At 41.6% G+C, this 25,495-nt stretch overlaps 1 protein-coding gene across 6 annotated transcripts in view; it reads left to right on the top strand.

Annotated features, from left to right (window-relative positions):
* Positions 1–7,777, top strand: part of LOC149448881 (elongin-A-like) — a 114,699-nt gene extending 106,922 nt beyond the window's left edge. For all 6 annotated transcript variants that reach the window (XM_089694150.1, XM_089694149.1, XM_089694156.1 and 3 more), the window contains one exon: positions 7,484–7,777. In XM_089694150.1, the coding sequence (XP_089550276.1) occupies positions 7,484–7,578 (95 nt within the window). In that variant the 3' untranslated portion in view covers positions 7,579–7,777. The remainder of the gene's footprint in view (positions 1–7,483) is intronic.
* Positions 7,778–25,495: the final 17,718 nt, after the last annotated feature.

The following is a 25,495-nucleotide window of genomic DNA, read 5'->3' as shown; positions in this document are numbered from 1 at the left end:
GTACATGAGAAATATCCCAATGGGGATAAGGCAGTAAAAATTGAATGTGATTTAACTTTTAATCACCCTATATAAAAGGACATAAAACTTAAACAGAATAACAGAATGTTTTACCAGTTTAGGGAATAATCTTATATTTTAGAAGAATACTGCATACATCATTGGGAATATTGTCTCAAAATACCTACAGATAACAAAACTAAAAATTCTCCTTTTGGTGTTGTACCCAGTAGCTCCAAAAATAAGCCACCTGCCTAATCAGACCTCTAATCAGTTATTTGATTTTATATACTGTAAGTGGTTCTCTGAAAAAAAGTATGCTGGTGCCTCATTCAAATTAACGTTGATTACCAGGTTTCCCCAGTTTTCCATGTTCTCTAGTAAAATATTTAAAGCTTAATTGGCTGGGAAAATATCATAGCGTTTTAGTTAATATAGAGGACCTTTAAGGGATGATATTTGTCCCTCCCAGAAGTGAAAAGAATGGTAAAAGGCTGCTCTGTCTGGTCATTGGAGAGTTACTGTGCAGTCAGGAAAGAGCATATGAGGAAATTAAATTTCACAGCTGGAGTTGGACAGCTTTTTGTGGAAGGAGCAAACATTTTTTCCTCTTTGGAGAGGATGAGAAGCTATTATAATGAAAATAATGATTGGTGTTCCCCATCCTTTGTGAGCAATGTGATGTTGGCCATGTTACCTCAGGGTATAGAAAATTACTCCCTTCACTGGGAGCAAACTGTTGCCTAGGCAGTGATGGAGAGAAGAAGAAAAAATAGGATAAGCCAGGTAAATAATCTAGCCTTCAGTCCTGCAGATGCAGGGTTTGTTGATTTCCCTCTTATAGTGAATGCAGCTCTTCAAAGGTTGGTTTGACATTTAAGTCTGTCCATTGAAAATTTGGTTGTCTTTAAAGAGCCTATAGGTCAGAGACCAGAGATGTTCTTGTGAAGAGAAGGTTAATGTGGAAGCAGGTCTTGAATGCTGTTCAGCGGTGGCCTTGGCTTTGGTATCTAAAGCTTTGAAAAACCTGAACTGATAACATGAAAAAGGCCATCAAATTACAAATTGACCCAGCTTCAATAGTTACAGCTCTAAAGAAACTACTGCTTTTGTCAGGGATCCCCTCGATCCCCGCCGCGATGGTCCTGGCGCAGGCTCAGTGCACCGCCCTGTGCGGGGACACGGGCACTAGGTCCGGGCTGGCCGCGGCGTTCGAGTTCGCGCATGCACAGTAGAAGCCGCGGCCGCCCGCTGGGCACCAATGGTAGCGCAGGGTGGGATATTTAAATGTCCCTGAGCTGTCATTCAGTACCTTCTGGTCTTACCTGTATCCTGCGAATCTGAACCTGTGCCTAGTAAGTTATTTGACCCGGATTGCTCTTGACCTGCTGATTTCTCCTGCCCAGACCCTTGCTTTGCCTGACCTCTCTTCTGAATGCCCCTCATTAGATCTGACCTGCTGTTGCTGACCTGGCGTGTGACCCGACGATTCTCTGTCCGCTCCCTTGTACCATACTGTCCTCTACGTTACCAACTCGGCCCGTCTGACTTCGCACTTGCTCAGCCATCCATCCATCCCATCGGGGTCACCCGACCTCCTCACATCTGGCTCTCCCTGGTTGGAGCCCCTGGCGAACACCCCTACCACTGACAGGTGTGCTCAGTAGTGGCGACCTGGTCCCGGGGTACTCCAAGTCCATCCCCACCATCAGGGGCTCTGGTGAACAGATACCGTGGGGCTTAGACTCCGCGCTCTGGGCACGCCTGACCGGTGGAGTGCTAGTGGTGCCACTCGGCGGTCCCTCACAGCTTTCTTCAGACTTTTTGGTGGAATCATGCGTAGACTTGGTTAGACTCTCAGCATAAATAATAGGCCGCCCCATAACGGACCTTGGGGCTTAGCCATTAGTTGATTTCTCGTTGAAGCTGGTGAAATGCTCAGTCCCTTATAATACAAAGAAGTATTTGGAAAAAACCATTGAAGGAGCTATACAGAAGGTAACAGCAGTCCTTTTGCAACAACAGAAATTTTTGCAAACAGATTTTGAGATTAAAAGGCTCTCACTGTGCATAAGTTCATCTAAAGCCTTTAGGCAGCAGCTCATGGCGATGTCCAAGTTTATGAAATACATTTGAAGCTTATGTGCATCCCTTTCATTTACATAGCTACTGTATATCACATGCTCTGGATAACACAAATACACTATAGAGGTATCAAAAGGCTACAGTTTAATTTAGAACATGACTTAAAAGTCTATAGCTATACCTATTTAAATGGACGTTTCACTCTTTTGTTATGATGTGTTATTCTCCGTCATGAGATCTATGTTTGTTTCACATGCAGAACTTTAGTTCTTAGAAAAAAATCATGCTACCTAAAAGCCCCTTGCTGTGAAACAGATGTTTTCTGACAGAAAACACCACCTTAGTTGATGTACTTGGTTTTTATTTGCCTGTCAGCATTTCTTCAGTGCTGTGAAATGACATGCAAAGATTTTTGGCTTTAGCAAACTGCTAATTCTGAAAAAAACATAAAGCTAACCAGAACCTTTTAAAGTTGATGTGACTGTTCTTGTCCTAGATTTTGACACTACGTTTAGAACTATGCATATAAATTACTGCGCAAAGGAGAAAAACATTGATTGTAAGCAGATTTTATGAAAGAAATGCATATATTATGTTCAAATAGTGCCAACCCTTTATAAGTACAGAGACACACTTTTATCAGTCTGTGTCTTTCTCACAATTGAATGTCCAATACAAACACACACTAAGACAAGTTTGACAGATACCAATTAACCTACTAGTATGTTTTGGATGGAGGACCCAAAAGAAACCCACAAACCCCATGTATATAGATATACACAAATACAAAACCCATGTTAACATACTGTAAGGGAAGAATGACAACCACTTTGCCACCATCCTGGTAATGACGTGTTCTCTGTACAATGCCTCAGGCAGTCTCCTGTTTATATTAAATTAAACCTAAAAAGGAATTACATCTACAATGCAGCTGGTTGGCTAGACATAACACAGTTTCTGAACCCTGCTTTAACATAGGTAGATAAGTTTAAATACAGTAGAATTCAAAGTGTTAGTTGATGTGTATTACCTGTGGTCACAGCCTTCCTACATTATATATAATAGATTTTATATCCAGCATGCAGCTTAGATTTGATTATGGTCTCATGCACATGGGTGCCTGGAGCTATATGCCAGAGAATTCAGTTATATTGTGTTTCCCTGCTGGGGAGCCACATGTGTTGCATACTGCTGCTCATAGAAATAAATGGCTGTACACCGCTCTATGCCATTAGCTGCATAAACACATTGATGACATATGTCCCTGGATTCAGAGAGCACCTGTGTATCCTGGGTGGGAAAATATGCACACATTTTAAACCATGCAGCCCAAGCACCCATGTGCTGATTTTTTTATATCTATTATTAGCTGATCAGCAACCATGACTGGTGTAGTGGTTATCTTTACTTCCCCAATAACCACAAATCCTTCTCATTGACCTTTCACACTGATAACAAATGACACAGAGTTTTCATGTTGGAATTATATGCATTTTCATAAAATGTATATATCGGCCACAGCTTCAAAAGATAACATATCATAGACATTGATGTCCAAACTATACAAATAGGAAAATGAGATCTACATGCCAAAATTGCTTGATTCTACCAAAAACCGCAATAAAAATATTTATGCCTTAGCCAATACTGCCCCCAACCACTTATTCTGGTTCAGGAGCTTACCAAGGATTAAGCCTTTCCAAAAACCTGCAATAAATGTAAAAACATAACTAACCTATCTAGGAAGACAACCTGTTTCATTCTGTTATTGTTAGTAAGACTGTTAAGCTGACAGTTTTTGCATCCTTATTAATAAAATCCAAGCTGTGCCACTCTGCCAGCTTTTTTACTGCCATCTCAGTCAGGCAAAGGACACTGTCAACTCAGGCTGTCGATGATATCTAATCACTGCCTGCCAATGCACATGTCCGACATCCTGCCAATAGTACATTCCCTTATACTTTAATTAAATGTGGCACACTACAAAAACCCTGCTTTGTAAAACAAATTTGGATATGTCTTTATTGACTTTTACACGAGGCTTGTTCACTGCTTTGTGATCTCTCGCCCCACACCAGTGAAACCTAGGAAGACTTTAAAATCACCACCCTGGGAAATCAGGATGATAAATACAAAGAAATGGTCAGACTTAATTGCCCCTGAAAGATGCCAACATGTCCCGAGTTCCTTCATATTCAACATGCACATAACATGGGAACCCCCTCCACACCAATCGTTGGCAAATACACCTGTCCAAGGCAAATCCAATTGCCATATTCCCAATGCACATGTTCCTGAAGATGGCTGTTCAGTATTGCTGCGTTGTGCAATGACCACAGGCTGGGAACCATAGACAATCAAAGCAAAGAAATGTCCCCAGCACACCAAGGATTCCTCAAAATGAGTCCAAAGCTTTATTTCATGGTCAATTGGTAGACACAAAGGCAACTTTTTGGAGCAGGAATCCTTGGTGTGCTGGTGACATTTCTTCGCTTTGTCTTTGGTTCCCATCCAAGGCTGTTGCATTACAGCCAACCTGCAAACTGTTCCTTCGAAGTTCAGCTCTGCATGCCACTCAGTAAACAAATGAATGACTCATCAACCAAACCATACAATGGTCCGAACCTAAAAGGATTTAAAGGATAAGAAAGGAGTTACCAGAAAAGCAAAACGACTCCTAGAACTACAAGTTGAAAAAAGTAAATGCCCCAAGTAACTAGTACCACCAGAGTGCAGAAACTTCACCTGTTGCAGCCTAGCATATAAAAAGGTATCATCAGGATTCCCACCTCCCAATACACTTAACAAACTCTGCAGAAATACCCAACCCAGAAGCTTCTGTAGTGGACCCAATTTTAAACAAATGGGTGCCATAGTCTGCAATCAATAGACCTAATCTATCCAGGCATTATTTTGAAGAGAATTGAAAACGAGACAAGTAGGAGTCATCTCAGCATGTAGTAAAAGAGGGCCCTCCCCCACAGGCCGCATTGATAGGAACAATCTACAAGCTGCTACTGGGCAAGTCACCCAGCCTGCCAATAGAAACAAGGAGATATGGGCCCCTAGCTGATCAGTTTTAGATTTTGTATACTAAGCTTCAGCGACGCATAGGAAAGAGACCAAAATTCCAAGATTACCAGGTGTCTTGGTGCTAGGAATAACTAGTTCCCCTACCCTTAAGGCATCATAAAAGGCAAGGGAAAAGGCCAATGTAAATACATGTGTTTCAAAATCAGAACTGCAGACACTGGGCAATTGTAACACCACACTTTTTAGAAAGTCCCAAGATACCAAACGGCAGCAATATGCCACAATCCTTCCCTTTCTCCAACCCTTAAGAGTTTGATGCACCAGGAACACTTTTGTAAAATCTGGCCATCCCAACAATTTCAAAAGAAAAGCTAAGATGACCAGTTTTTTCATCAATAACCAATGTTGAATCGCCCTGTGCAAAAAAAAAAAAATAAATCACAGAAATACCAAAGAAAAAGTTCCTGCCTCTCATCTAGTGAGGCACAATATTGAATTCCATTTCAGGCATGAACCAACGATACCATATCCTACTGTATGCTGACAGGTACTAGGAGCCAAAGAACATCTGACAATGTCCCACATACCTCAAAAATGATTGTCCATAGCCAGGCCACACACTAGTCCTCTTCCTCTCTCACCTCCAGAGCCAAGGCTCTAAATCGCTCCTGCTGAATGCAGGACAAAGAATCGGCAACGTCATTGAACTGACCAAAAACATAGCGAGCTCTAAACAACATGATATTTTGCAAACATAATAAAACAAACTGGTACTATAAAGTCACCACAAGGAGTGAGGAAGCTGAGAGGGAATTAATGGCAGAGACCACAACAGAATTATAAAAACACGCCTCTCTATTTCTGAGATGATCTCCCCAAAAGGCCATGGCTACTAACAAAGGGAACAGTTTCAAGAAGGCTATATTCCTAATGAGATCAGATGATATCCAGTGGGTAGACCACGCCCCTGTGCACAAACGACTGGAAAAGTAGACTCCAAAACCAACCCTGCCTGCTGCATCTGTAAAGCTCTATTTCAGAATCGGTCCGAATAGGAGTAAGATTTCCCATCGAAATGCTCAAGGAATTGCACAAAAATGCATAAATCGGCCTGTTTATTTAAACACAAGCAAAATGGGCTCACGGCTTCTAGCCGAGACCAGGGATAGTCTACATGAAAAAGTCCATCCCACTGTCAAAATTAAATTTTCTTAAAAGAGATTGTACCCGATGAAGGGTCTTTTTTTTTTTTTTTGCTCCCAAGGCAAAATAAATTTCCTGCAAAAGGTCCGTCAACTTGTTTTTTGGCAAAGTAGGAACACCTCACTCTGAATCAATCTCACTCCTGAGCAAGGTAATTGCTGTGCACGGACCCTCAGTTTTGACCCACGCCAGCAGAACTTCAAAACTTTGAAGAATGGAAGTAAGATGGCTCAGCAGCATCCTACAAAGATTAGAATCCGTAATGCCAAAAAAGTCAAGATATACCTGATCTCTCCTTCACCTGTATATACAGAAAAGTAACTGTTGAGGTGCTACAAATATAGTGTGCTCCTACCTTCCACTTTGACATGACATAGTGTCAGCCCTGCCTTCTTCATTGATGCATTGGAAAGAACACAGCCCTCTCCTCATCTCCACCCCTTGTTATCTTTGTTACCCCTTTTTGTACACATGACAGAGAACACAGGAAGTTATCTTTTGGCAAAAGCTACAGATATTTTTGTATTTATTAAACAAAAACATTATATGGTATGTGTAGCAGAGAAAAGGGAGCAAATATGAGAAATTGATTGTTAGGGTTTATGTGTGCTTCAACTCTGGCCATACACCCATGGTTTTCTTTTGTGTAGCCTGCGAGCTGAAGAAAGGAACTTTAACAGATTCTTCCACCCAGACTAAATGGCAGAGAAGGATGAATCTTCTACTGTTGCTATTGATGACTGTCAGAAAACCAGAACAGTACCTGATAAATTTCCACCCGATTTCTTCAATTTTTCATTCCAAAGATGTCAGGCAGATGAAATTTGCTCACTTTATGGTCAGTTTTAGATCCTGATTCTGGATTAGATACATTTGCTAAACTAAATGTATAAGGCAAAATCCAGCAGATGGCAGTATTAAACAGGAAAAATGAATTAATAAGTAGAATTTCTGAATTTTTGTGTATTACTCATACTTGAAAGGTTGGAGTTAAAGTGATACTATAGAATTCAGAGAGTTTTGTTATAAATTACTGCTGTTTACTGCTTTCAGTTTTGGAATCTGGAATATTTCACTGCATTAAATTAACATAATAAATCTAATGCATTGTTACTTTAAACTAAGTTCCACAATATGTGATTTGTTTACCCTTGAAAAATAGGAACACACTGGAAGAATGCCAGTCACCAGAAAACAAATGTTTCCTCTGTGTGCTACTCACACTGCAACAGGAGCTGGAGACAAACTGGATTATAGCCGGCCATAGATGGTTCGAATCTCGGCCAGTTCAGCAGTAATCGCTCGAGATTCATGTATGGGTGTTGCATTCAGTGTGAGTGACCCCATAGAATTATCATGTCATTGGGTAATTTGTCTTATTGCTATACCAATCAACAGTATTTGCCAATGTACAGCTATGCTTCACAAATAAATTATGAAAACTAAAATCACCAAATGGTCATGTCTACAGTCCATACTTAAAACAATTCTAAAGGTTAATTTTTTTTTTTTTAAATAACAAACATGTCTATACTTACCTACTGTGTGCAGTGGGTTTGCACAGAGCAGCCCAGATACTCTTCTTCTCAGGTCCCCCGCAGGCTCTCCTAGTTCCTCCTGTCTGTCGGGTGCCCCCACAGCAAGCAGCTTGCTATGGGGGCACTTGCTGCTCCATGTCTCAATTCACACACGGAGCAGCAGCTTGGCTCCACCCCTTCTCTGTCCTCTTTGGCTGACTGGCTATAATTGCCAGCAGCGGGAGGCAATGGCCAATGAGAAGGCAGAGACTCAGGACAGCCGAGGCTGTCATTCACATCGCTGGATCACGATGAGGCTCAGGTAAGTATTGAGGGGGCTGGGGGAGCTGCTGCACACATAGAATAGAATAGAACATAGAATACATGAAGGTGAAAAACCTTCAGCCTTTACAACCACTTTAATATTATTAAATTATGTGCACAAAGTGGATCATCTAATTTCAGGTACTTCTTTACAGGGGCAAATTTACGTCCAGTGATTTCTAATTGCGAATAAATGTTTTTCCAACAATCCAAAACACTTTTAAATAACAAAATAGCACTTAACTGAAATCTGTTTTACACGTTTATTCCTAAGGGCTTGTTCAAACAATGGTGCAGAGACGTCAGGTTTTCTGCATACATTCTGCAAGGGCACAATAAAGTCAGTTGTTCTCTATGTGCCCTGTTCACACCACAATAGTATCACGTGCAGATTTGTTCTGTGCAGGATTCTGCAAGATGTATAGAACTCATTAAAGTGCTCATGAAAACTGATGTAAACTGATGTCTCTGCAAGTGAAATCTTGGCGTCCGTTTCCATCGGTTTTTCTGCACGTACAGTGTGAACAAGGTCTAAAACTCTAAACAGTTGTTGTTGAAATGTGTTTAAACTCAAAACCAGAATGTTAATATTCTGCAGCTTACAGATTGCTGCATTTGTTTTATAATTCAGGATAGTATCTTTTTTCACGTGGCAATCCTGCAAACGCGCTTCCTGTCCCTGAATACAATCAATCAATAAACTCCTTTGTTACACCCCTACCACAAAACACTACTTTCTCCCTAGAAAGTATACAATCTAATAAATTCTTTTTGTGATACACATCTAAATCACCCAAAATACCTCCAAATATAATATGTTTAAATAAAACCACACATAATTCCAAGTAAATAAAATAAATATATATATCTAAAAATATATTAATTATATATATCTAAAAATATATTAATAAACCCCAAAGTGTCCAAGTCCCAAAAATTATTTCCAAAAATATTTTCTTATAAATCCAGTGAGGCAAAAACGATTCAAAGTACTCCGTGACAACCTCAAAGAAAAAAGAAAAGAAAAAAATTCATAGTGTATTACCCTTAAAATATAAACTTATATACTTCACTCTGTGCACAACACAAAACACATCAAAATTGTGCAAATTGAATTAAATTAATTATCAATCCAAATAAATAATAAATGAAAATTAAAAATAAAAATAAAATATAAAAATATAAAAGTAAAAACCAAAAATGTGAAAAATCGTGATCACTCCAACCACAAGTGAATAGTGATACTAGGTACTAGTACCCTCTAAACTCCAGCCAAAAGTGATACCAAGTACTATTACCCTCTTCCAATATTTTCAGGCATAAGCTGACATAAAGAAACGGTATCTCTCCATCCTTCTTTTTCAGGGGTATTCCTCATATAAGTAAAGAAAGGCTCTTTAGGCAGGATCCATAAAAAGGAACAGATTTTAATCAAAACTTACATATAAAACAGGGATATCCAACTTCCAGCATTAATCTTTCCAATCCTAGGTTGAAAACCACATGTTTCCAACCAACAAAATGGCCGCGGCGACACTTCCGGTTAGCGTGTGTGCGTGATGACGTCACTCCCCTAACGCGTTTCGTCACTTCCGGACTTCATCTGAAGGGATCCCTTCAGATGAAGTCCGGAAGTGACGAAACGCGTTAGGGGAGTGACGTCATCACGCACACACGCTAACCGGAAGTGTCGCCGCGGCCATTTTGTTGGTTGGAAACATGTGGTTTTCAACCTAGGATTGGAAAGATTAATGCTGGAAGTTGGATATCCCTGTTTTATATGTAAGTTTTGATTAAAATCTGTTCCTTTTTATGGATCCTGCCTAAAGAGCCTTTCTTTACTTATATGAGGAATACCCCTGAAAAAGAAGGATGGAGAGATACCGTTTCTTTATGTCAGCTTATGCCTGAAAATATTGGAAGAGGGTAATAGTACTTGGTATCACTTTTGGCTGGAGTTTAAAGGGTACTAGTACCTAGTATCACTATTCACTTGTGGTTGGAGTGATCACGATTTTTCACGTTTTTGGTTTTTACTTTTATATTTTTATATTTTATTTTTATTTTTAATTTTCATTTATTATTTATTTGGATTGATAATTAATTTAATTCAATTTGCACAATTTTGATGTGTTTTGTGTTGTGCACAGAGTGAAGTATATAAGTTTATATTTTAAGGGTAATACACTATGAATTTTTTTCTTTTCTTTTTTCTTTGAGGTTGTCACGGAGTACTTTGAATCGTTTTTGCCTCACTGGATTTATAAGAAAATATTTTTGGAAATAATTTTTGGGACTTGGACACTTTGGGGTTTATTAATATATTTTTAGATATATATAATTAATATATTTTTAGATATATATATTTATTTTATTTACTTGGAATTATGTGTGGTTTTATTTAAACATATTATATTTGGAGGTATTTTGGGTGATTTAGATGTGTATCACAAAAAGAATTTATTAGATTGTCCCTGAATACACACACTCCTCCACTGTACCTATGGAGGGAGCTTTGGTTGTCACCCAGGCTGGACTTCAAATATGTCTGGCATGGTTCTTCTCTTTTCTCTTGGTTTTTATTCTACAAATGAAATCCTACTGTATAATTGGCTTTAAAGTATTTCAGTCTCTAACTAAAACTTATCTCATAGTGTGATAGCAGGCATAATGTGACACAAGCATGCCCACAGAACATCAAAAAATGCACAGGTTTGCCTCTCTATAGGTTGCCCATGTGGTTTTCTGGGATGCAATGGGGTTGTATGGGTACCCAACTTTACTAAAAACTCAGAAGCTGTGTACAAAATTTAGGAGGCTCAAAGGCTGCTCTGAAATTGTACTGAAATTTTCTGGCAGCATTTACAAAGGATTTATGCCTGCCATCACATCAGTTTTTAGTTTTATACATTTAAGTAGCCGGTTAGCTATAAATAGGGCTACTGTATTTTACAATATTTAACAAATAGAATTGTGAATTATTTGACATACTTTACAGTAGTGAAACATTTATGGGAACCTAGCGTCTGTTGTTGGCTTTTGATGACCTTCGGAAAGTCAAATTATCACCATATTTCAAAGACTCCAACGCAATTACATTTTAATCCTCAGACAGTATAGAGATTTATGCTTAAAGCTGCTCTCTGTGTCATTCTATCAAAGAAAAAATAATTACAGTGTTTTGAACATACAGACACACAAGCTTTGTTAATGTGTTTTCAAGAAAATGTATAGAGGATGCCACGATTGAGACTTTTCTCTTCCTTAAATAATATAGTTAAACAATGTACTGTATCATTCACAATATTTTTTTCCAGAGAGAACAAAGAGTTTGAATTACTGATTCACAATGTGTACATCATGATATTCATTTAGAAACCTGGGCAGCTTAGTTATGTGCCTTCTAATATATATATCTTTATTAGACAAATAAAATTCCATATGCTAATAATGGTTCCATAGAAGAAAACAGGAGCAGGGGCAGACTGACCATTTGGAAACGCGGGCACTGCCCGATGGCCGGGGTCAGTAGGGGGCCCCATGAGATGCCCCTGGTACCTTTTTCATAGGCTTTTTTGAGTTTGGGCAAGGACACAGGGGCCCCATGATCCCCTATTGCCCAGGGGGCCCCATGAGTTGTCAGTCCACCCCTGGACAGGAGGCGCCAATCTGAGTGTAAAATTCGTGGTAAATAAGGCATAAAACTCATTAAGCATAGCATATTTGGATTTTTTTTTTTTTTTCCAAAAAAACGTTTTATTGAAGTATGAAAGGTAAACAAATGATAGACAGATACGGATCGCAGTCCGTGCAAAGTTTCTAGTACGTTCTCCCGTAACGCAGACGGGATCAAGACAATATATTAATTTGTAGAACATCAGAGGACGGAGTTCCACAGTAAGGCAAAAGTGATAGACGTAACCATAGCAATACTGACAGTAGCATGTACTTTAGATAATTATGGTATACATTAGGCTCTATGTAAGGAGAGTACACATAAGCGGATTCTGAAGTGGTCGTCAAAAGTATCCTCTCAAGGCATCTATGACATATATTTCCATCTCAAAAAAAATGTGGGTTACTGTTGTAGAATATTGTTACATCTGTATAGCTATGGGTGTTCCGTACCGAATGAGAATAATAGCTAATTAGACTATGAGAAAAGAGGGTGTAAATGAGAGAAAGAAAAGAAAAGAAAGAGAGGAGCGTGGGGATGGAGGAAGAATATGAGATGAGATATCAAAATGAGGTGGGAGGAGACGCACATGACAAATAGAAGGGGGGAATGGGGAGAGAGAGATGGAGAGAAAAAAAAAAAAAAAGGAGAGGGGGGGGGGAAGTGGTTGGATGATGAGGTTCATATTTAAATAAGCATAACCAAACCAGTTACATCTATTCGTAACAGCCTGGCTGTATCTAATTCATCTTTTTAATTAGCGATATAATTCAGTGAATGACCGTTAATGGAGTTATTGCCGAGGTGAAAGTTCTAGAGGCCTTCGGTGTCTCCAAATCTTTCTCGTTCAATCCCTCAGCAAGCCAAGGTAAGTATCAGTAGTTTGGAAGTGGGTCCAACAAGCCCAAGTCTTCCTGAAACGCTCGGGGTGATCTTTTGCCACTGAGATCAGTTCCTCCATTTCAGCAATCCTCTGGATCCTAAGAATCCACTCTCGTACGGTGGGAATATAGGCTGATCGCCAATGAACAGGGATACACTGCTTTGCCGCATTTAACATGTGTAATGCAAGGGACTTACGGTAAATCCTCACCGGAAGGGAGGAGTGATGGAGTAGACATTGTGCTGGTGTAAAGTCTAGGGTGTAAGTGGTTACTTGTCTAATGATGTCCAAAATTTGTCTCCAGAAGGGCTGCAACAGCGGGCATTCCCACCATATATTGAGAAGAGTACCATTTGCCTGGGAGCATCGCCAGCATAAATCTGGCACTTTAGGATCAAATTTATGAATCACAGAAGGAACTCTATACCATCTGGAAAAAACTTTGTAGTTGCTTTCTTGTGTAGAAACACATATGGAACCTTTATGCATGTGATCGTAAATGTGGTTCCATTCCTCAGGTGAGATTGAAATTTCTAGATCATGCTGCCAGGCTGCACAGGCCTTCAGTGAGTGAGATGTATTGGAACTTTCCAATAGGGAATATAATTTGGATATTACATGCCTCTGTGGGAGATCTGTAAAGCAGAGTTTTTCGAAAGCAGTAAGCGGTCTTGAATAATCCTTTAGATGTGGGGAGTTATGTAGAAAATGGTGCATTTGTCTATACATCCAAGGCGTTAAGGTAAGGGCTGGCCACGCCTTTGTAATGTCTTCTCTAGATCGGAGCTTAGAATCTTTGAGAAATTGACTTACTGTTAGGTTATCTTCCCGTCTATACCCAGCGAGAAAGGTCGTAGACATCCCTGGAATAAAGTCCGGGTTCAATTTGATCGGAGTGAAAGGGCTCGGAGAGGAAGAAAGTACTTTTTCCTGAAACACTTGCGCGCTACATCGTAAAGTGGGACCTATAAGTGGGTGCATCCGAAATTCAGAAGGGACATGGGCGGTTTTCAGCCATGGGGAGGTGGAAAGTGGTATCTTCGAAAAATCAGCCTCCAAACCGACCCAGAGCATATTTGGATTTTTAAATATATGAGATAAACTCTATGGTGATGAAGTATCGATAATACAAAGAAACAAACTTCAGCTCTGGCAGCACAGAAGTGGCATAGCAAACATAGTAAAAAATGAGTAACTCTGGCGCACAGGAGTAGTGTAAGGGTGAAAAAGATAAAAATTATAAAGTAAAAGATGATAATGGCAATATTGGCATACAAGTACTTAAAATAGGGTATGTAAATGCATTGGTGTACAATAAGTCCTTATAAGTGTCGTCTTTTTGTGCTAAAAAGATTTCAGGCAGATTGCCTGACAGACTCTTACATGGATTTATTGTACACCAATGCATTTACATACCCTGTTTTAAGTACTTATAAGCCAATAGTGCCATTATCATCTTTTACTTTATAATTTTTATCCTTTTCACCCTTACATTATTTTACACCTGTGCTCCAGAGTTACTCGTTTTTTACTATATGTTTGCTGTGCCATTTCTGTGCTGCCAGAGTTGAAGTTTGTTTCTTCATATTATCGATACCCCATCACCATGGAGTTTATCTCATATATTGAAAAATCCAAATATGCTATGCTTGATGAGTTTTATGCCTTATTTCCCACTGAATTTTACACTCAGACGGAAACCTCCTGTCTCTTTTCTTCTGCCCCTACATACAGAGCTGGCTTGCTCCGAGGATGGCTTTTTGTGCTAAAAAGATTCCAGGCAAATTGCCTGAGAGACTCTTATAAGGACGTATTGTACACCAATGCATTTACATACCCTGTTTTAAGTACTTGTATGCCAATATTGCCATTATCATCTTTTACTTTATAATTTTTATGCTTTTCACCCTTACACTACTTTACTCCTGTGCACCATAAATGACTTGTTTTTTAATAATGGTTCCACTGCTATTTTGCACAGTGTGATCTATCAGATGGCAGCATACTATTAGGTAAGGGCAGTTTTGAAGCAATCAAAACTCTGAGAAATAGATATGCAACCACTGGTGAACTCTAGCCCTTAAAATGGTAGTTGTCTTTTTGCGGTACTGATCCAATAAGTTGAGTATGTTCAATCACTAACCTGAAACAAGTATGTAGATTGAAAGTTCTGAATTCTCTCATATGATTTTTTGAATCAGAAAGTATGTTTTTTTAAGTGATATTAAAGCCTCTATGTTTTAAATTAAAATTATAAACATGTCATACACCTGCTTTGTGGAATGGTTTTGCACAGCGAAGCCCCGATCCTCCTTTTCTTGGGTCCCACACCAGCGCTCCTAGCTCCTCCCCCCCTGCAGAGTGTCCCCATAGAAAGCCAGTTTCTATGGGGGCACACATGTAGGCTCACTCCAGAGTGTCGCTGTCTTCTCCTTCGTCATAGAATTTGATTGACAGGAGGGGGAGCCAATGTCTCACGCTGCTATCAATTTGCCTAGTGAAGAAGGACAGAGTCATGAGAGCCACTGCTCTCATGCACATCACTTGATCGAGATCGGGCTCAGGTAAGTATAAGGGGGACTGGGGGGTTACCTTCATGCATTGTATGCGATGCGGTCCAGCAATGTGCACGAGAGCAGCAACTCTCTTGGGTCTCTTCTTACTCATTGACTGAGACACAGCAGCAGGAGCTATTGGCTCCTGCTGCTTTCATTCATAGTCAGTGAGGAGAGAGTTGGGGGTGGGGCAGATCCGAGACGCACTCTTTGTGTTTTATAGACACACAGAGGCAACTCAAGAGCAAGCATTCACGAGTGCTCCCAGAGCAAGCAGCTTGTTCTGGGGGCACTCAGCAGGGGGGAGAAGCCAGGAGCGCTGGCGGGGAACCCAAGAAGAGGAGGATTGGGGCTGCTTTCTGCAAAACTGCTGCACAAAGCAGTTAAGTATGACATGTTTGTTTTTGTTTTTTTAATCTGAATCTTTAGTATTACTTTAAAGCTTTAGAACCACTTTAAGAAAATATTCAATTCCAGAGCAAGCAATATATAATAATCTATAAGATAAACTGTTCTGTGTTAATAAAGTTGTGTGTGTGAATGAGGTTCTGGGGCTCATTCACATGGGTGCTGTGGCCTGTACAGTGTGAATTAGCGGGTTTTTCTATGTGGCTGGAGCTGTGTGCAGACAGCCTATGTTACGCTATAGGGACGTAGCAGAGGTAAGGACACATCCACAGGTCCTAATTTGACAGGCGTGTAGCTGCAGATGTATGGTCCTGAACACAGAAAGTGTGCTTTCAGGGTCACTCACCCACACCTGCACACCTGTCATAATTAGGCTGTGTTCGTACAGCTGCTGCATCCCCATACAGTAACAAGCACTTCCCGATGCACAAACAACCTGCTCATTCATACTTTATGGGGCAGAGAACCAGTGTGAATGAGCCCTTAATTACGTGTATTTTATTTTGTATTTTACCATTTATTAATATTTTTTTATAATTTTATTTTTTTTTCATAATTTTTATTAACAGCCTTGTTTGGTGAAATATCAGACCCCTGATGTCTCATTTTTGAGACATAGAAAGGGATTGAGGACCTCAGTCTCTATTTCTACAGCCTCAACTGTAATAAACTCAACTGCCTGCTATGTCAGTCCATTCATAAAAGTTATCACATCTGGTAAATATACTTGCTTCCTCCATGAACAGGGGAGCACATACCCAGGCACCAAAGCCAATAGAAACAGACCAATTACTTAATCTATAGTTAGGATTTTTGTAAACAAAATTTGGGGATTTTATTATCCAATTTTCCTAAAGAGAGAGATCAAGCACACATTGCTTCTTATTCCTCAAAAGCTTATCCCAGAAGGGAGATTGTCCCCTCTAGTGTGCCATCAAAATCATGTTGATGACTACCAGAAAAAATGATGTCAGGTTTCAGAGATTGCAAAGTCATAACAAATATGATAGGGGATGACTCCAGCAGTATGTATTTCTTCATCATGGTGTGGCATACATCTATGTAAGATATAGGATTGTCTTCCCCTTTAATGAACAATATCTCTCATTATATGCAGACTGCAATCAAAATAGCAGGATTGGATGTGATTACTTTCACATTTTCATTTATTCACATCCACTATTTAAAGAAGCAGTCTAATCATATAACCATTACTTAACCATTTGCATGTGTATGCATCCACTCTTGGAAGAGGCTAATGTCCCAATTAATGTCTAGATACTATTGCTATCAAACTTCTTCTAAAAGGGAGGAGGAAATTGGCTTTCTAGCTCTAAATACTGTAACTACAAATCCACCCGTACCCATAACTCCTGTCACCTCATTCCAAAATGGACCATGCACTAGTTAACATAATGCAATCCTTTAGTTCCATTTGATATCAAAGAGGTAGGCAAAGTTGCTTGATCTCAATCTAGTTAACAGATAATAAAGTGCTCAAAATTATATCCAAAAATAGGTGCTCCAACAGCAAAAGAAACAACAAAACTAGCATAAACTCAACATGTTTTGCTCCTACATTAGAGCTTCGTCAGGAGTATTCAAAGATTATTCTCACTGTGCACCCCATATTGTATCAAACAAAACAAAACAAATCCTGTTTTGAACCATGTGCTTTTGTTTGACACAATGTGGATGGTTTCTCCTCTTCATCCAGCTGCCTTGAGAGTATCCCTCGGCAAGGGGGACCAAACGCTGCCAGTTTAAAGCAGCAATCCCGGTTGAGAAGCTAGTTTGTTTTTCCAACTTCCCTCTCCCCTTATCCGGCCCAGGAAGACAAGAGTACTCACACTGTCTTTTCCTGTCCGCGTGCTGTGTTGGTGGCTGCCTTCAGGCCTTTTGCTTGGGTGGCTTCTACCCTGCTACTCAGGATGTCCTTCCCAGGAGATGGTGGAACAGCGGAGATCCTCTTTACCAGCAGCTGCCCATAGGTAGGTCCATTCCCTGGGCCCCCTTCCCAGACTCCACACTCCAGCCTTCCTCACTGCATTTTCCACCCGACACTCATTGACTGCTCCCAGGTTCTGTGATACTTAAGGGTTGCCATGGTCACCATGCCCAGCCTCCTGCCAAGGGATTGGCCAGGTTCCCTCAAGAATGCAGATCTGAGCCTCCTCCCCTCCTCTGCTCCTCCTCCAAAAAGCTCTCAGGTTTCTGTAGAGGTGGCAGGGCTCCTGAGGTGAACTCCTGCCTCACTCACAGGCTGACTCATCCCCAGGCTGCTATTCAGCCTCTATGTAACAGAACTGCCTAACTAACCTGGAGGGCGTTACATACATATATCCATATATATATATATATATATATAGATATATATATATCCATGGGGAAGAGGGGTATTTGCAGAGGAGAAGAATATGACAGCATGATATGGCATGAATTTAGTGAAGCAGTAAAGGACATTTTGTACACGTTTCCCCTAAGATTTGCTATCAGGTCTGTTTCCAGCATATACGTGAAGGGCTGTATTGAATGAATGAAGTTGCAATCTCACAGTTTAGAAATCATTACTAACTGTTCTTTTTTTTTTTTTATCAATTCTTTTATGAAAATGTAATCTGGATGATATCTACCATAAAAAGGGACATATGATTCACTTTAGGCACCTAAGTCCATTTTAAGTGGTTCTAAAGGCTGAAGGTTTTTCACCTTAATGCATTCTATGCATTAAGGTAAAAAACCTTTTCTGTGCAGTTCACCCTGGCTACCCCTTCTACTTACTTGAGCCTGATCACAATCCCATGAAGATCAGCGGCTTTCTCCTTTCTCATTGGCTTAGAGACAGCAGCGAGAGCCATTGACACCCTCTGCTGTCAAAGACAGCCAGTGAAGAGGGAGCGGGGTGGAGTTCTGCTCTATATATCTAAGGACACTCAGAGCAGGCTGAGAAGTGAGGCATGTTTATTTTTAAATAATAAAAAGGGATCCTTTACAATCACTTTAACCACTTGCCGCTCAGGCAAGACATTTCTCACGTAAATGTTAAAATCTGCATTTTTTTGCTAGGAAAGTACTTAGAACCCTCAAACATTATATATTTTCGAAAGCAGAAGCCCTGGAGAATAAAACGATTGTTGTTGCAATTTTTTATGTCACATTATAGTTGTGCAGAGATTTTATAAAACACAACTTTCCAGAACAAAATATGTTTAATGAATATTAGTGCACACACACACTATAATACCCAGCTTTTTGGTACAATATAAAAGATGATATTATGCCAAGTAAATTGATGCCTAACATGTCACACATACAATTGTGCACACCTGTGGAATGCTGACAAACTACAGTAAATTAAATTATTCATAAATGGGGTTTTGAAAATCTTTACAGGTTATCAGTTTAGGGTTACACAGAAGGTCTGGTGCTAGCATTATTGCTCTCACTCTGACATTTGTGACAATACTTCACATGTGTGATGCCATGACCATTTACAAATGTGTGTGAGACCTTACATGCACGTTTGCATTTGTGTGTGAATATGGGAGGGAGCAGGCACTGAAAAAAAGAAAAAAGAATTTATTTTATTTTCATTTTTTTACACTGTCCCTTTAATCTTTTTTTTTATAATCAAATTGAACAACATCCCTTGTGATAGCATGTGCAGTAACAGATACTCTTTACTGCCTGCCCGCCTGCCTTCAAAAACATCTAATTAAACTGATCAGTTTAAGCCTCACTCACTTTGTGGTAGAACTACAAAATCTCTGGAAACTCCTAGAAAAGAGGGATGTGTGCGCCTGTGTGCAGATATTACAGCGTCAGATCATCTGCTGAGGGACCAGTTGGTAGTGGGAATGAAAGCTGGCCCAGTCAGGAGGGCCCTAGAAGAGCGAGTTAGAATGCAACCCACCATCTCTTTCCATGACATTGTCATAGACATGGTTGCAGGAAGATGCAGAAGCAACAGGAAGATGCAGATTCAACCGTGACAGTGACAAAGAAGTATGATCCACTGCATTTGAAAGAGGAGTCCTTAGCTCCAGGAGTCCTTAGCTCCACTGCCCCTGTCAGCTATACAGACACTGTTGAGGGAACTTGCACATGATGTGGCCTCCTTGAAACAGGAAATCTTGTTCTTCAAATGGGACTCTGCCCATCCCTCAAAGGCAAGAAGCCAAGGAGTACTGGAAGTGTTGGTGGTGCGGCTGCTATGGACATGTATCTAAGAACTGTGGTCAGCCTGATTTCAAGAGGCTGCCTTTAAACTAGTGGCTTCCAGGGCAGAAGGATGACCTCCAACACAAAGTCCCAACAAACCAGAGTTCTTGGTCACACCAAATCTAGTAGTGACTGTCTTCATAAATGACCTGGAGTTTTTAGAGTGGATTGGAGGGAAAGGAAATACCCCCTCCACACAGCTCTCAGGAACAGAACTGAGGATGTCAATCTGCTGGAGGTCTCTCCCGTCACCATTTTTCTCTTGTGTCAGGAAAACTTGTCAAAAGTGATTCATGCTGATAGCAGAGGAATGAGGCAGCAGAGATAAGTGACACTTAGTGCTCTTACCTGAAACAAGTACACATTATAGAAGGATATGCTTTGTTTGTATTTCATGTCTGATGTTTACAAACACTTTAATTCCGTTGCTTGTTGCAAACAATCACTTATTACAGCACCATAACTTAACAAACTGGAAATAAGTAATGGCTTTCTTCAATCTGACAAAACATGTTTTGTCAAACAAGGCAGCCTCTTGAAATCAGGCTGACCACAGTTCTTAGATACATGTCCATAGCGGCCACACCACCAACACTTCCAGTACTCCTTGGCTTCTTGCCTTTGAGGGATGGGCAGACTCCTCCGGTCACCCCCCTCTTCCCTCATCTGCTCCCTCACCCACATCTTCAATCTCTCCCTCTCTACCGGCATATTCCCCTCCCCCCTAAAGCATGCGCACATCACCCCCATACTCAAAAAGCCCTCCCTGGACCCCACTGACCCAAACAACTTCAGACCCATCTCCCTGCTGCCACTCACTTCCAAACTCCTGGAGCGCTTAGTCTACGACCGCCTAAGCGCCCACCTAACTGACAACAACCTCCTTGATCCACTACAGTCCGGCTTCCATCCCCTACACTCCACCGAAACTGCCCTCCTCAAAATCACCAACGACCTACTAACCACCAAAGCCAAAGGCGACTACTCTGTCCTCCTCCTCCTGGACCTCTCCGCGGCCTTCGACACAGTTGACCACCCTCTCCTGCGTAATAAACTACTCTCCCTTGGCATCAGAGACACCGCTTTCTCCTGGTTCTCCTCTTACCTATCCCGACGCTCCTTCAGCGTTTCCTACAATGGTACCACCTCCCCTTCCCTCCCCCTCTCTGTTAGGGTACCCCAGGGCTCTGTCCTTGGACCCCTTCTCTTTTCCATCTACACCTCCTCCCTTGGCAAACTCATACACTCCCACGGCTTCAACTACCACCTCTACGCTGATGACACTCAAATTTACCTCTCCACCCCCCACCTCACCCCCACTTTTCTCCGCCCGCATCACCCACCTCCTAAACGACATTTCTGACTGGATGTCGCTCCATTTCCTCAAGCTTAACCTCTCCAAAACTGAGCTTCTTGTCTTCCCCCCTGCCCGCGCCCCCCCCATCCTATCCATCACTACTAACACCACCACCATCAATCCCGCCTCGCAAGCCAAAGTGCTTGGAGTCATTCTGGACTCTAACCTCTCCTTCCAACCTCATGTCAAATCACTTACAAACTCATGCAGGCTCCACCTCCGCAACATCGCCAAAATACGCACCTTCCTTACCCCAGACACCACCAAACTACTCGTACACTCCCTGATTATCTCACGCCTTGACTACTGCAACTCCCTCCTCACCGGCCTACCCCAGTGCAGGCTCTCCCCGCTTCAGACCATCCTGAACTCAGCGGCTAGACTCATCCACCTCACCAACCGCTCCACCTCTGCCACCCCCCTCTGCCTATCCCTCCACTGGCTCCCTATCGCCCAACGCATCAAATTCAAACTACTCACTCTGACCTACAAAGCCGTTCACAACACTGCCCCTAACTACCTCACCAACCTGATTCCCAAGTACCACCCTACCCGTACCCTTCGCTCTTCACAGGACCTCCTTCTATCTTGCTCCCTGGTCTCCTCCTCCCATGCACGTCTGCAAGACTTCTCCAGGTCCTCCCCATCCTCTGGAACTCACTACCCCAATCCATCAGACTGTCACCTTCCCTCCTCACCTTCAGGCGCTCCCTGAAAACCCACCTCTTCAGGGAAGCCTACCCTACCCTCACCTAACTGCTGCTCTCCTTCATTCCTCCTACCACTCCATCCCCCACAGCCACTTCCTCCTGTACCACTACCCCCTCCCTCCTACATTGTAAGATCGAAAGAGTAGGGCCCTCTAACCCCTCGTGTGCTGTTTGTTGCTGTACTGTTTCATGTATTGCCCCCCCCCCTCTATTGTACAGCGCTGAGCAAACCCTTTGGTGCTATATAAACTCAATGTAATGTAATGTAATAATATGTTAGGGGCTGAGCCAGTCCATGTGTGTGTGTCAGCAGAGTATATGGAGTATGAGCAGCAGGTGGATTGAACATAGCGGCCGCCTGTGGAAAGACCAGTAGCTGAGCACTACTGAAAAGGGATATACACTACAGATTGCTGTTTTGATGGAAGAGTTTTAAATATGGTATTTTAGTGTGAGTGCAAATATTTTAAATAAAGGGATTTGGTTATTTTTTCAGTATTATGCTATGTCATGGGCAGCACAGTGGCTAAGTGGTTAGCGCTTCTGCCTGGCAGTACCAGTGTCACTGGTTCGAATTCCACTCACGGCGCCACCTGCATGGAGTTTGCATATTCTCCCTGTGTGTGCGTGGGTTTCCTCCCTCACACCAAAGACATGCTGGTAGGTTACTTGGCTCCTGTCTAAATTGGCCCTAGTATGTGTGTGAATGAATGTGAGTTAGGGACCTTAGATTGTATGCCCCTTGAGGGTTAGGGACTGATGTCAATGTACAATATATATGTAAAGCGCTGAGTAAATTGATAGCGCTATAAAAGTACCTGAAATAAATAAATAAATATGTAGCATTTTAGTGTTTTTTGCTATCAGTGTGCATAATCATCCGGAGTGAATTCTGTAAAAAGCAGAGATAAGAGCCGAGACTGGAGGAGCTGGAACCGATTTATGTGATATATCAAGCTGCTTTTTCCCAATTTAAATTGCTGGGCAATCAAAACTGCTGAGTGTGTGTCCAACTACAGGTGGTGGTCTGAACTTGGTGATTCACATTGAGCTATTTTCACAGAACGGCTTCATTTTCAAGTCTTTGAAAAGGACTGAGCGGAATACTGAACACAGAACAAACAATTTGCTTCATTTACAGTTTATTTTCACCAGGACTTTGAAAGGAGTGAAAGTTTCATTTATGTTTGATTTTATAACACTGCTTAATGGTGTATTAAGCGCTGGACGGAAGTGTGATTAGTCTTACCTTCACTGTAATTGGATTTAATGGTATTATAATTTCTCAAACATTATATACTGAAGACATAGTTATCCCTTTACAGTGTAGAGGTCTCACTTCTAAACCTCATATACATTAGCCAGACATTCAGAGCAGCACAGTCATTATTTTGGATTGAATTACATTGTATATGTCTGCAGAGCAAAAAAGCTGCAACAAAGAAAAGATGTAACCCAAATGGATGTGCTGTTATGTGAGTCTGCGTGTGTAATTAGCTCTCACTTCACCTCTGATTGCTAAATAAAAGTGATGTAATTGACAGCTTGTATTGAGCTGCTAACAAAATGGATTGATGTATGTGGTTTAAGATATAATGGTTCTTACTGCTATGCTTCATGCACTGAAATTAAAGCTAAGTTAAGCATGTGGTGGACTAAAGCTGGTCATACATGGATTGTACATTGGACTTCTGTACATCCACCCTGTTGGTTTTTTTTCTCAACAACCAGTGCTGCTGGTTATAGTCAGCAAGGCTGATCATTGTGTTCTGACAGCAGGGAAGGTTCCTTGCCACGAAAACACAATAGCACAGAGGGAGTGATGCAGCACATTTTTTTTCTTTTAATTCAACCCGCTAATTGAACAAAAATAAAAAAGTATGATGTATGGCCTTCTTAAGACATACGCAGGGTCCTATAGGATGTAAAACTAAGGTTAAAGTTAACTGAAACCAGGACACTTAAATAGAAACTGTCGCTTTTCACATTTAGGCTAATGGAAGTGTCTGCTGAAGTCATTGTCCCTACGTTTGTGTGTCAATGTTTGGGGCTGCTCATATTTGGGGTGATTGGCTGCTCATGCCAGAGCACTATCATATGGGGAGGTGGCACGCTCCCCCATTCCTGGAAGCCCAATGCTATTAGAGTGGGGGTACAGCAAAGAGGCAGTATGGATAGATAAGTGGGTATACCTTGCTGGGTGTACCCCAAATGGGCAATGTGTGAATGGATTATAACCTCTGTCAGATTTATTTATTATTTGCCATCCAAGCGGATAGCTCATGCTCTCTGCGCGCCATTGAGACCCTGAGCCAGCCACTTATGTCCCCCCAGCCTGGTCCTCTAGCCACATCCCCACATCCTATAGCAGAAATACTGCTACAGGGTGGCAGGGCTGTGCAAAATCACATATATATATATATATATATATATATATATATATATATATATACGTGATTTGCATTTCCGGGTAGGGAGCGTACGCACGTGTATGCCGCCCTACCCGCACTGCCGTTGGCGGCTAGGCATGTCAATCACTGGGTCCCTGTAAGGGAATTCTCGTGAGACGGCTGGTGAATAGACGTGCGCATGTGCACAGAAATGCACGATCGTGCACACGCACGGTGAAGATTGGTGCCAGACGGACTATTTAAAGGTGCCTCTGCCTGTGCTGAGTGCTGACTGGTCTTCAGCTGTTCCCTGTTTCCTGCTTGTTCCTGTGTGATTTCCTTGTTGCTGACCCGGCTTGTTCCTGACCTGACTCTGATTATTCTCCTGCTTGATACTGGTTCCTGACTTCAGCTCTGCTCCTGACTTTGGCTTGCTTATGATTTGGTACCTCGCTGTCCGCCCATTGATAACGCTGGCTATTCCTTTGACACTGCTCCTGTCTCATATCCCTGCTTCCTGCCTTGTTCTGGTGCACACCTGGCAATCTACCATACCAGCTCTGCATATTACTATGGTGCCTGAATCGGAGGTTCATCAGTCTTCCAAAGTCTCCAATTGCAAGAGCTGCAAACAACATCTGCTGGCGCTCTTGTCCCCCTGGTCCCTAGACACCCTCTGTTCCACTTTCAGTGGGATCAGGGCTAGTGACACAAGTGAGGTGACCTCATCAGTTCAGTCTCCAATCAGGTACGTGACAGTTCCGGTCAGAGATTCCCACCCAGCAATCACTGTGCAAAGCTGACAGGGGAGAGACTTGAGTGTAAACAACACAGGTCTCTCTCCTACCAGCTAAGACTTGCTGTTTTTTGTATTTCTCTGCACAGCAGAGAAATACAAAACAGCATTTCTCCAAGGTAAAACAGCACATAGCACGCATAGTAAAACACACACAGCTCACAGTTAACCCTTTGATCACCCAAAAGTTAACCCCTTCCTGCTCAGTGTTATTAGCACTGATCGCTGTATTAGTGTCACTGGGGATGTCAGTGGCAGTTCCCATCCAGTGTCAGAATGCCCGCTGCAGTCCTGCAGTCCCACTAAAAGTCGCTGATTGCTGCCATTACTAGTATAA

Source organism: Staurois parvus, unplaced genomic scaffold (assembly GCF_062004578.1).
Source record: "Staurois parvus isolate SC_StPar_1 unplaced genomic scaffold, SC_StPar_1.0 ptg000652l, whole genome shotgun sequence".
Classification (NCBI taxonomy): Eukaryota; Metazoa; Chordata; class Amphibia; order Anura; family Ranidae; genus Staurois; species Staurois parvus.
Note: the sequence above shows the minus strand (reverse complement) of the source record. Positions and strands in the feature narration are given on the sequence as shown.